This window comes from Pinus tabuliformis, chromosome Q (genome assembly GCF_031772625.1).
Source record: "Pinus tabuliformis cultivar Carrire ecotype Pingquan chromosome Q, CPIR1, whole genome shotgun sequence".
Classification (NCBI taxonomy): domain Eukaryota; kingdom Viridiplantae; phylum Streptophyta; class Pinopsida; order Pinales; family Pinaceae; genus Pinus; species Pinus tabuliformis.
Genome location: NC_142296.1, coordinates 680,854,782 through 680,867,678, shown reverse-complemented (window position 1 = coordinate 680,867,678; position 12,897 = coordinate 680,854,782). Strand labels below are relative to the sequence as shown.

Here is a 12,897-nt window from a genome sequence, read left to right as displayed (position 1 = left end):
CAACACGTTTCGAACCAACAAGTGTGGTTCATCGTCACGACAAGTTGAAGAAACAGACCCAGCTTGTTTAAACAGCTTAATTTGTATTATCTGGTCAAGCTCTGTACCCCAATAGCCCTGCCAGAACCACATAAGGGTACCCAGCTCAACGATGGATGAGGTCGCAACGACCCCCTGATCAAAATAATCAAAATACTAACTTCACATAATTTCATTTCCAGAATATTTAAACATTAAAAATGTATTCCAAATACTCTGCTAATTCTACCTAAATCAATCCATTAGAACCGACACACGCCATAAATCACTCGAAATCATTCCTGCACCCTAGATGAAATGATTTGGTATATTGGTTTGTCTTATACAATGGGTACTTTTGAATATCAGCGGTTGCTCTGATAGATGTCTCAATCCTTGGGTCTGCTCGGCACATCACCGGACGGTAAAGAGTAGGTTGAATGTTACAACCTATTGACTGGTTGATGAGGCCTTCTGTACCAGTCTGCCCCACAAACTTTTCAGAGAGAAAAAGGAAGTCTGGATCGTCTGGATGATTCGGTTTTCCATGTGAGTTGATTAATGGAAAAAACTTGTGAAGAACGAGTGAATCATCTCAACCAGATGTTTCCAAAGGTGGATACTCTCAGCTCTAATGGCGAAGGGTGTGTCATGCCTCTAAAAACTGCTGGTAAAGTCATCACTTGCAGAGGTATAGCTTTTTCCCTATGTTTAAGTTGTTTAAACCATATGCATTTTTAAAATTTCTGTCCAATTCCTTGACATTGTAACTCAAATTTAGTAAAAATATAAGCAGCTGCCATAGCATGGGGGCCGAAGCAGTCACTGGTTATAGAAGAGGTGCAGGTGGATCCTCCTCAGGCCATGGAAGTCCGCATCAAAATTACCCATACCTCACTCTGCCAATCTGATATCACATTCTCCATTCATGGGGTAAAATATGCAATGTCATTTCTAGCATCTTATATAACAATAAAATCTTCTTTCCTAACTATCCAGCAAACAAATTGTTTCAATTATTAATTCCATAAGCTTAAATTTGCAGGATGAAAGCCTTCAAGCATTCCCCTGCATTTTTGGCCATGAGGGTGCTGGGTGAGCCTTACTTTCTCATCACCATTGTTGTTACCACAGGGTTTTCAGTTATGAAATGTATAATTTTTTCCGAATATGAGAACGCAATTCATGGTTTACAGGATAGTGGAGAGCGTAGGAGAAGGCGTTACAGATATTAAAGAGGGAGATCATGTAATCCCTTTGTTCATTGGGGAATGTGGAGATTGTGCGTGCTGTAAATCCAAGAAGACTAATCTGTGTGAGAAGCTCAATATTGTTAGAAATGATGTAAAGGAACCGCGCTTCTCAATTAGGGGAAAGCCCGTTTACCATTTCATGAATACCTCCACATTTAGCGAGTTCACAGTCGTTGACTCTAAATGCGTTGCCAAAATCAATCCAGAGACCCCTTTGGACAAAGCATGCCTGTTTGGCTGCGGTATAACCACAGGTATTTGGTCAACTAGATCTGTTCATTTTATGCATATGCCCTTACCTAGATCTGCTCTGTTTATTCATATGCCCTGTCATATGTTGATTAATCCATAATTGGCCATGGTAGGATTTCACAATTTGAATTCATTTCATATCACATGCGGTTGTTTCTGGAAAGAAAAAAACAGTCTGCATTTCATATCATATGCTGTTGTTTCTGGAAAAAAAACGGATTGCATGTATTTGAGAAAATTTTGTGTTACATGTATGTTTGATGATGAGTGGAGTGTTACTCTAAACATAAAACATTTTACATACATTTTATACATTTACTTTTATCTATATCTACGAAACTTTTGAATATATATCACATTTATCCTTAATGATGTTTAGAGTGTCTACTTTAAACGACGGACATTTCACACACATGCCACAGCTTTTTCCAGAAGCAGTAGCATATGACAATCCATAATTATCTTTGTACAAACTAGACTGATCAAACTAGCTGCTAGGATCAAAGTTCATGTTTGACTTACAAGAGAGCTGGCATTGCTCTGTCATTAACGGATTTAACACATGTTTTGTAAGCCAAATTAGTTACATAATACATTATTCTTATCCTTACTGTTTTCTGGCTGGTATTGAATCAGGAGTTGGAGCTGTTTTATACGCAGCTGATGTTGAGCCCGGATCAACTGTGGCCATTTTTGGCCTTGGCACTGTTGGCCTGGCAGTGAGTACTCTCAGTCCCATGTTAATGTTTTGTCTGTAGTGGTCTCCAAATTATTTTTGCTATCATTATTTTACTCTCTAAGTAGTCACAATAATGACATTGATCTGGGCACTGGGTATAGGTTGCAGAGGGTGCAAGGATCAGAGGTGCATCCAAGATAATTGGAATTGACACAAATCCAAACAAGTTTATCAAAGGTAAAAAAATACTAATTCTGCCAGGGAGACTCCTGTCCTTTACAGATGAAATAATTAGGTGAGAATTTACTTTATTTTTGTTGCAGCAAAAGCCTTGGGAGTGACTGATTGCATTAATCCAAAAGACCATGAAAAGGCCATTGAGGAGGTAATTTTAGGCGCATATTATTTTTCCTTAAAAGATTTCCATACCATAATCCTCTGTTTCATAATATGGAGATTTTAAGTATATTTTTTACATTAGGTGATAAGAGAGAAGTCAGAGGGAGGTGTGGATTACAGCTTTGAATGCATTGGAAACACAGATGTATTGTATCAGGCTTTCCTGTCTACTCGCCCTGTAAGGCATCAATTTTCTTTATTAAATTTTCCTTCATTAGGATTCAGGAAGGCCCTGTGTAGCACCTGTTAAACCAAATTCTGATGGGATTCCACTGCATTACAGGCATTGGGTATGACTGTTTTATTGGGGGTGGATACAAGTCCACGTAAGATAAGCCTCCATCCAATCGACTTGTTTTCAGGGAGGAGAATGGTGGCAACAACATTTGGTGGTGTAAAGGGAAAAACCCAACTGCCATGCCTGGTAGAAATGTTTATGAATAAGGTACTAAAACATAACTTGTTTGCCACAACTTCTTAAATTGCAGCAATTGTTGCATTTTTCTTTCAATTTAGGTATGACAATTACATGAAGTAAGTAACTCTTATTATCTTTAACTCCATCATAATATCAAAACTCAACTCAAAATTTACAACTACTGCAAAACGAATAAGGTATTAGAACATAATTTTCAATTCCATTTGATAACCCATTAATCTTGGTTTGCTCTTGCATTATTTTCTGAATATATACATGTGGTTGCAGGAGATCAGAGTGGAGGAGTTTATTACCCATGAGTTGCCATTTTCAGAGATCAACAGAGCTTTTGAATTGTTGTTGGCAGGCAATTGCTTGAGATGTGTTCTCCACCTCTAACTACAACTACAAATCACTGACGGTTTGTTTTTGACATTTCAAAATGGTACTTGATTTAATAAAATAATTGGAATAAATAAGAAGATCTGTTGAGTATAGTTTCAACATTTTAATATTTATAGATTTGAAGATTCTGCTATTTGTTAATTGGAATAAATAAAAGATCTGTTGAGTATAGTTTCAACATTTTAATATTTATAGATTTGAGACTTCTGTTATCTGTATTTTGTGTGGTGTTATCTTCTAGAGTCATCGCATTCATGTTTTTTGTAATATCCGAAAGATTCCAATATTATTCCAATATTTGTTACCTGGATTGATAAATAAATTATAAACACTCGTATTTATTATAAAATAAATTATAAACACTCGTATTTATTATAATAATAATTTACACGTAACTTTATTATAATAGTAATTTACACTTAATCCCACTCGTGTAATCCCACTCGTGTTTATTATAAGAGTAGTTTACACGTAATCCCACTATACGTGGGAGGTGGTTGCCCTTTGAAAATGGGATTTTAGATTTAATCACTAAAAGAAGCAATTATAAAATTGAGAAGACTTGTTGTAAGGGGACCAGTTCTGCGACCCGTACTATATGAAGTCTTTAGGCTTTTATAAAGAATGTTACATCACGATCTTGTTGTGGACCACTTTCCACGAATCTGGAATCTTGCATGTCCATACAGCTTAGACGATCTTTTATGTAATATTTGATTTTAGTAAATCCTATTGTGTTATGGTGGTATGTGGGGATTATGGTTTAAATATTTTAGGATGATGCTGACCGTTGTGTTTAAACATCCATTGAAATTATTTCTGCTCTTTTAATGGACTTTCTTTTACTATTGTTTTCATATAATTATATTTGAGTAATTTTATTATAACATGGTTATGTTTTGATGATGATCGTTAGCATTTATTGGGATGGAATTCTATTTTATTTATTAGATATTAAGAAAGATAAAGAATTATTCAGTTTTTTTTTTTTTTTTTTTTTTTAAATAGTAAGAATAATTTTGATTAATTAGAAAGTTAAGAAAGTTGGTATTGTGACAAATATTTTGAAATTGTGATGTAATATGGGTGTGTACAAAACATTTTAATATAAATTGTTTTTCATCTTCAACTCTTTCTCTTTTATTTTATTTTTTTTTACTTGAGAAAAAAATCTAATTTTTTATTAATGGTATAAAAATTATGTTTTGTAGACACACATAATTTGTATGCATATAGGATAAGAACATAAGGCAATTAAAAGGTTCTTTTTATGACTAAGAATGACAAAGCAAATGCCAAAGAGTAACATAAAAAAAAAAAGAAAATTATGTCTAACAACTAGTGCTAATATAATTTTTTTTTTTGTTTTTCTTTTTTTTGCACTTTTTGCTAGCCCTCGAGATTTGGTTCAAGAAGAACCAAAGCCAATTCATGTCTCACTTGTAGGACTTCTTTGTCAGAATCCAAGCTCACAGAGGCATGAGCTCTTTTTGAGCTTCTGATTCCATCCAATGTTGGAGAGTCCTTATGATCCTTTCCTTTCTGATGAATGGTGGCAGTTTCTGATTGAACCATAGCGTCCACATTCATTGTGTCTCCCCGTTTTGCCATATCATTCATTTCTTCTTTTTTGAGTTGACTTTCCTTGTTATCTTCTTCTTCATCCTTGGAAGGACAATGCTATGAGAAATGGAACCCTTTTGGTCTATTAGACTGCCTCTTATTCCTTTTAGAATTCTTCTTTTCTTAAGGACATGAATTCTATAAATGTCCTATTGAAAACATACAAGACATCGAAATGTTGTGTTCTCATAATCTAGAACATGTGACTAGTGGAAGTAATTGTGTTTCAAATTTATATGATCTTGGAGCCCTTTGTTAAGATTAATCTCCCCACCTTTTTGGAAAATGTGAAGAGACCATTTTACGTTCTTTCCATATCCATTTTCTTGAATTATCCCAAAGTGTTTCCTATATCTTCAAGGAATTTATGATGTGAAAAAGGAAGGGGGAGCTTTGGAAGCCTCACCCAAACTGGCATGGTAGAAACAACAATGGTGTTGGCATCAAACTTAGGGAACCATGGAGTGATGAATAACTTTTCTCTACCCTAGAACCAAGGCCCTTCATTTATAACATAATCCAAATCTTTCCATGTTTCAAATTGGACAATGAAAAGCCCTTTGCACAAAGGAATATGTCATAGTTCAGATCCCATAAGGAGAAAATCCACTAAAATAAAGCTTCAGTTTTATGCCAGAAGCCATTAAATATGTAAAATAATTGCTTTAGATTGAAGAATAGAGAAAAGCTACTCACAGACTTTTGTTTGAAAATGCATCATGAAAATGTTGAAAATAATGAAGAAATTGTGATACCCTACTAGGCAATGATGCAACTAATTGAGAGTAGATATATAGTGCATTCTTTATAATTTCCTAAGTTCATGTGTTGAGTATTGGTTATGGTTCATCCTTCAACAAATCATTGCAGTTAAATGAAGGTGCAGATGATTCTCAAAATCTACTTGAAAATTATAATGATAGAGATCATGAAAAAATTCCTTAGTGTGATGTTTATAATTTGATAAATCTAATAGAGATCATATACAATTTACAAGAAGCACAAGTGTCGGTTCTCTTTGGATATCCCAAAAAAGTTCTTCATTATCCCATGAAAGTAATTGAAATGCCGGTTAGAAGAAACAAACCATGGTTGATAGTGTTAGAGATAGAAGTAGAAACCCTGTTTAAGGGACACTATAAAAATCACACACTAATTTTATTAATTCAAAAATAAAAAGAAACAATATAGAGATGATAATTTAAGAGGCTTATAAGGGAAAAATATGCATCATGAAAATGTTGAAAATAATTAAGAAACTGTGATACCCAGCTAGGAAATGATGCAACTAATTGAGAGTAGATATATAGGTAAAGAATTGGACCATGATGGACTAGTCCTTTTTAAGAAGATTTAATCAGTTTGCATCATGAAAAAATCCAAAAAGGAATCTAGGAAATTGCAAATTCAGAAAGTTTGTTTAAAAAAAAGGGTTACAATTAATGGAATTCGAAGATGAACATTGAAGACATGGATACTTCAAAGGTTTTATAGTTTAATTAAGCTACTAAGGATGCTTTGGTTAACTTAGTAATAAAGTAGGAAAAATAAAATATTAAGTTGAAAAGGAGAATAGCAGAATCAATGACTATCTTATTTCCAAAGCCACTCTTTGTTGAATCACTTACCACTCTTGAACCAAATGAGATTATTGAGAAACCAATTGAATCAATCTCTAAAGTAAAAAGACCTTCAAGTCTATTGAATGGGATAAGAAAATATGTTGTTAATAATCTCAACAGACAACTCATAAGAATTTTTGAAACATGGAAAATAGCCACAAACTCAACCACTATGGGATCTAGAATCACATCTCTTATTGAATATTTGCAAAAATATCTAGAAGTTGATGAACCATTTGATAAATATGCAACAAGTAATTTTTCTTTTAAGAGTTTCATAAATGAAGGATAGAAAAAGGAGAGAGTAAAATTTCTCTTCTAATCTCAAACTCAAGCATCTCAAAGGCTACTAACTGGAATGGATCTATGTATTATGAGAGTTAATTTCTAAGTGTGATGCCCTTAAAAGATAAAAGAAGTAATTTCTTCCTCAAAACACTTGATGTAGTAAAGGATTGAATAACTTGCCTATAACAATTTATGTTATATTATTAAATAAAGACGTAAGGAAAAAATGGTTATATATTCTAAATTCTCTTGGGAAAATGATTTCAATGATTTAAATAATTTATCAAAAGATGAAATAAAAAGATAGTTAATAAACTATGTCAATAAAAATGAATATCAAAGAGCCATCATTCATCAAATAGATTTTGAATTAAAATAAATTGGAGATTTTGAATTAAAATAAATTGAAGATGAATCGACAACTTCTGTAATATATCCTAAGATAATGGTATCACCATTAAGTGAGTTTATTGATCAATGGATTAAAGATGTGGTCATAAGGTAAAAAATGTTCCCGACTGTGAAAAAGTGGTTATGAAAATTAAGGATTTTCAAGGTGCTACCTTTAAAAAGATACTTCAACAAATAAAAAAGGGACATTTCTCTAGAATAGTAATTAAAATACTCTCATTGAAATTTCAATATATCTATCTCAATTATTTACTTTCCAACCTTTCATTTCAAAATATTTTTTTAATGTGAAAGGTCAATTTTAATTACATTTCCTTCTTTTCTCCGGGTCTTCATCATCATCTTTATTTTCTCCATGGGAGTTAAATCCCAATACATTTGAATTAACGCACATTTTTATGAATATAATGAACTCCCTTTATAGAAATATATTATTTCAGAATATTTATGTTTTCAAAGAGAACTCTCATGCACACATAGATGGTGTAATCTATGACTTTAAGTTTAAAGAATATGATTGCAAGTGTATGTTTTCATTTCATCTTTTTGAGCTAATTGTATTATGTTGTCAAGTTCTCTGCAAATGTGGTCTATTTCATTTCATCTACCTAATGATGTATTATGCCTTATCTTTACTATATTGGAAATTATATGCCATGGAAATATTATTGTTATATTACTTTAATTTGTTTCTTATATACTCCATTAATGATAATCCCTTTTTCTACATTAAAAGGCGTGGTCCTACCTCATGCATTTTATAATTTTAAAGAAAATAGGGGTAGGGCCTCTCAAAAAATGAAGAGCATATTTACTCTATAATGTTATCTCCAAGACTGGTAATTGTCTCAACGATCTACACTTTTTCGTAGTCACCATATTAGTGATCAAAACAAAAGGATGGTTTTCAAAGAAGATGAATCTTTTGTTAAATCAATGAATTTTCAAAATCCAGTAGAACCACAAATAAATATAGTCCCTAAGGATCAAAGAAGTAGTTTGAATCAACTATACAATTTGGTATTATAAATAATGACGAATATAGAAGATTGGAAAGATCTTGGAAAGCATTGGATTAACAAGAACTTCTAGGCCAAGCAAATGAGGAAAGTGTTAGAATAATGAACACATTGATAAGCTCAGGGGGGTGAATTAGTGCATTACCTAATTATACCAATTTATACAATTTTATAATTTGATCATAACTAAAAGCATGAGAGATCATCAATAAACATTATCATCACATCAACACATGAAAACACCAGATCTACATGGAAACCCTTGCGCGAGAAAACCACAATTTTTTTATCTACTTCAATCTTTCATTACAACAATTTGCATGCATTAACTTGCTGGAGGCACCAACCTATTGGAGGCATCAACCCTTAAAATAGATTTGCAGGAACCAACCTGTTGAAGGAACCTACCCCCAAAATAGATTTGTAGGTGCCAACTTGTTGTAGACTACAACTTGATTGAGGCACCAACCTCGATGGAAGCACCCACCTCCTTCTTCAAATTGTAGTGGACCTATTACACAGTATTTTGTGACGCCTCCTGCACTTCCCAGTGACATGCCCTGAAGTGCTCAAAACATGATCATTATATAGTATACTCATCTATGTATATAGTTTAGATTCCTCCTTTAACTTTGCTCGGAAAATCTCTAAAGTTTTCCCTGAAGAAATAGCTCTTGAAACCCTAAAATGAGGGTCATCGCTCTTATGAAGCTTAAAATTGCGATGGTCACATGTTGCACTGTGTTAAGCCAGTGATGGCATTGCTCTATTCCCTTGCATACCTGTGATGGTCTCAAAAATGAAAATTTCCCAAAGAGGATGAGAAGCTTCATGATCTAGAAGCTTCTAGAGTGGCGAGATGGAGGTTGTTTCGCATAGATGAGGTTGAATCCTCCTAATTTGATCTCTTGGACTCATCCCTATGATCTAATTCCTTGAGATGTGGGCTTAATCCTATCTTTGGAGAAGTCCTAACTCCCTCTCCCAACATATAAATTCCTCCTCTCCCACTCCCAAATGGTTGGTCTATGTCCATTTGCACCCCTATGTTAAGCTTGTGCTTAGAGGCTATTCATTAGACTTGGAGAAGGAGTGTTTGGAGAGTTTCTTGGCTTGGACTTGGATTACCACTCAAGGAGAGCCTTTCAACATCAAGGCTATGGTTGTAAGATTCCCTTTATTCTTTAAATAATATATAACTGCTGGTTCATCTTCCAAAAATATATATGTTCATGTATGTATTAGCTTGGCATTCCTTGATCAAATAAGTATGTTATCATTGGATTTGCTATTGGTTTTGGTATGCTTTGTTGTCTCTTGATCACTTGTGTAGGTACATAAGTGCTGAGAGAAGCAGGAACAAGTTCGTGACACAAGCGGTTCGAGGCCTTCAACAAAGGAAATCGAATTAGAATCAGAACGAGGTAGGTCATCTCTTTTGTTCTACTTTGAAATTATAACCTAAGAATATGTCTAGTTGATTGTCACTTCAATTGCTAGATCCACTCATTGGGCTAGAGGGATCGTATCTGTCTACAAAGAGGATTAGCCTTGTCAAAAAAATGGTGACTCCACTGGGGGCCCTATGACCCTTTCCTTCCATTCCTTCACCTTGTGTTTTGATGATTTTGATCAACCATTCGTTTTTAGACTTCATTTCTTGTCTGTAGTCAGTGTCACTTTCTGGTAGATGCCTTAAGGTTGTTAACTTGAGCTTTCTTTTAAGATTTTGAATTTCTTTCTTGCTTTTCTCGACCATCACGGGGTTGACCCTAACAGTCGCAATGGTATCGCAAGTTTGTCAATTACAGTAGCGATGATCGCTACTTTCCTCTTTACAAGTGCAATGATTGTAGAGGATTAAGAAACTTAGGGTTTTCCTTCTTATTTTCAGTTCTGTTTGCCTTCTCCCAGTGATTTACCAGTGTAATTTTAATTGACTCTATCATTGTCTGATTGAAATTGTCTTTTAAGTTGGTTTGAGTGTGCTTGAAGTTTGATTAGCCTTTTAGGGTTTCTAGGTCTTCTAGGTCAACCTTCGTCCACTCGTTGATCTTCCCATCAGAGATCAAAGATCAATAGCCTGTGTTAAAGAGTCTTTGTGTGTTCAGACATACTTTGCAGATCACTTTTTGGTTCTTGTGTCTTAAGTTGTTTTCATTAGTGGATATTGTGAAAGTCACTTAAGCTTCATTTGACGAACGATAGATTACAAATCGATTGTCTCATTGGAATCAAAAGGAAGTGTTTTCTTTGAAGTTTTTGTGTTTCAAAAAGTGAAAGTGAAAGTGCTATTCTTTTCATAGTTTTCAAAGCATTTTGAGTTGCATTCAAATCATTGATGTGAAAGAGATTTTCATATTTGTTGGCTTGATTACATTCTCTTTTGCAGTAGATTACATTATATATTAAAGAAAATTTTCTTTAAGGTTTGTTTTGGCATTACATTTGCTTATCATATGAAAGATTAGATTTCATATTTTGCATTTAGCATTGAAGATTGTCATGGATGCACTATTGCAGTTGGTTTGACGCATGATTTGAGTGATCTTCCCTAGATATATACCTTTCATTGAATTGAAGGATTTCTTTTCATCATCTAGTTGCATTTTAGGAGCAAGTGACATCGTTAAGGCCTTTAAATTGAAACATAATTCCAAGGTAAACTTTAACAATCTACCAACCAATCTAAGGAGAATTTGAAACATTAACGTTCATATTTAGTGGTCTAGGTTAGAGACTTGTTCCAACGTCTTTAAAAATTAATAGTTGTCGTTCGCTTCGGCATTAGACAACGCTAACATGGACTTGTGCTCCTTGTACCGTCGCATATATAAAGGGAGACCCCCATAGGTTGCAAACGTTTATCCATATGAAGCCGAGTATGCCGCCCTATAAATGTGATACACCGAACACAAGATTTGGGGAGATTTCCTGCACGTATGTCAAGTGCTAGGTAAATTTATTTGCTAAGGTGTATATTACAGTTCATGGTTACTTGGTATTCCTTGTACCTAGATTCAATTAAGTAGTCATTTCAGTCTTTTCTGACTCATTAAATTTGAAAATATCATCGAGAAACTTGTCCTTTCAAGCTCGCTAAGTCATCGAAAGTGACTAGAGTCACCTTTTCATCCCTTTCTAGACTCTTAAAGACGAAAAGGCAAAGTTTTTGTTTCTAAAAATAACTGCCTACAATAAACATGTTGAGCCCAAGCAATTGCTTCTTGGACCAATATTGAGTAATTCCCTATTAATTTCAAGATTGTTAAAAGCCCTAAATGAATCTCCTTTCCTTTTTTGTTGTTGAGAGGAAGTCATTGTGGCTGAACCATTGAATTCATCTCATAGTTCCCCTTCATTGTTTGATACTAAAGGGTCCTCCCAATGAGTTCATCAGGAACTTCCTTAGTCACTTGAAGATCAAGGTTTTGAATTTGGTATCATTCTAGGTATTCAAAATTTCTGTTCTCATCTGCCCCCATGAGATTCCTGGTCACCTCAAGAATCTGATCCAGATTCCTTTGATAATCCTATTCAGAATCCTGAGAGCTCGCAAACTGTTAGGTCCCTATACTACTAGTGTAACCCCTTATTGTTATTAGTACAACCCCCTTATTATATTGTTGTGCCCATGTAGTCCCCATATTGTTATTATTGTTCCCCATAGAAGTCCACTATTGTTATTATTGTGCCCTTATATTATTATTGTTATGTCGGCTCTGATTATATTATGACCCCTTAGACTCCTATATATCGAAAGGAGGTCTTGTCATTTGTATCATCCAAGAATTGTTCATTTGTGTAATGTAAAGGAGGTTTCCCCCTCCAAGAGGCTTATTTCTAAGGCGTTCATCTATCTTTTCTATCTTTTGGTGAGCTGGTTTCATATCATTTGGTATCAAAGCTTTGGATTCTAGGGTTTCTCTGCTCCAAACAGGTCATCGTGGCATTTTCCCTATAACTTTTTTTTCTGCGACGTTTCAGATGCTAAAAAAACAACCCATTTGGGCCGAAATCGTTCTGAACCTTGGATCTGAATTTCATAGCTTTTCACACTATATTTGCAAAGATACAATTTGAGGAAGTTGGCCTTTTTGCAGAATCCTGAGTTACATTCCAAATAGGTGACCTGGGGAAAATCATCATAAGTTTGGTTTTGAGCATTAGATTGAAATTTCATAAGAAGTTACAGAAAGAGGACGAACTATAGTTTCCTATATATTTTTCAGATCTGAAGGTCAAAAAAGTGACATGTGGCACTTCCTATAAGTTAGCTCTTTTGAAAAGGTATATAATCAGGTCATCTTGGGAGATTGTGCATAACTCTTTCTTGGAGAATCCAAATTTGATCAGACTGGTGGCATTAGCAAGAGGGCACAAAGGGCTATTGCAATTTGCCATTTCAAATCTTTTCTCGCTATATTTTCGGATATATGATCAAAGGAAGTTGGGGTTTTTGCAGACTCCTAAATTACATATTAAACGGGTGATCTTGGGAAAATCATAA

At 34.3% G+C, this 12,897-nt stretch overlaps 1 protein-coding gene across 1 annotated transcript; it reads left to right on the top strand.

The window, feature by feature from the left end:
• The first annotated feature begins 392 nt into the window (after window positions 1-392).
• LOC149221377 (alcohol dehydrogenase class-3-like) lies at window positions 393-3,533 on the top strand. The gene is made up of 10 exons (XM_089382966.1): window positions 393-709; window positions 815-951; window positions 1,064-1,113; window positions 1,215-1,525; window positions 2,160-2,242; window positions 2,364-2,439; window positions 2,526-2,587; window positions 2,684-2,779; window positions 2,885-3,046; window positions 3,308-3,533. The coding sequence occupies exons 1-10, from the start codon at window positions 580-582 to the stop codon at window positions 3,416-3,418; spliced, it is 1,218 nt and encodes a 405-aa protein (XP_089239092.1). The 5' UTR covers window positions 393-579; the 3' UTR covers window positions 3,419-3,533.
• The last annotated feature ends 9,364 nt before the right edge of the window (window positions 3,534-12,897 follow it).

Coding starts and splice junctions, on each gene's coding strand:
- LOC149221377 (XM_089382966.1), top strand. CDS start 580: ATGGAAAAAACTTGTGAAGAACGAGTGAATCATCTCAACCAGATGTTT. Junction 2,243..2,363: donor TTGGCACTGTTGGCCTGGCA/GTGAGTACTCTC, acceptor CACTGGGTATAG/GTTGCAGAGGGTGCAAGGAT. Junction 2,440..2,525: donor TCCAAACAAGTTTATCAAAG/GTAAAAAAATAC, acceptor TTTTTGTTGCAG/CAAAAGCCTTGGGAGTGACT.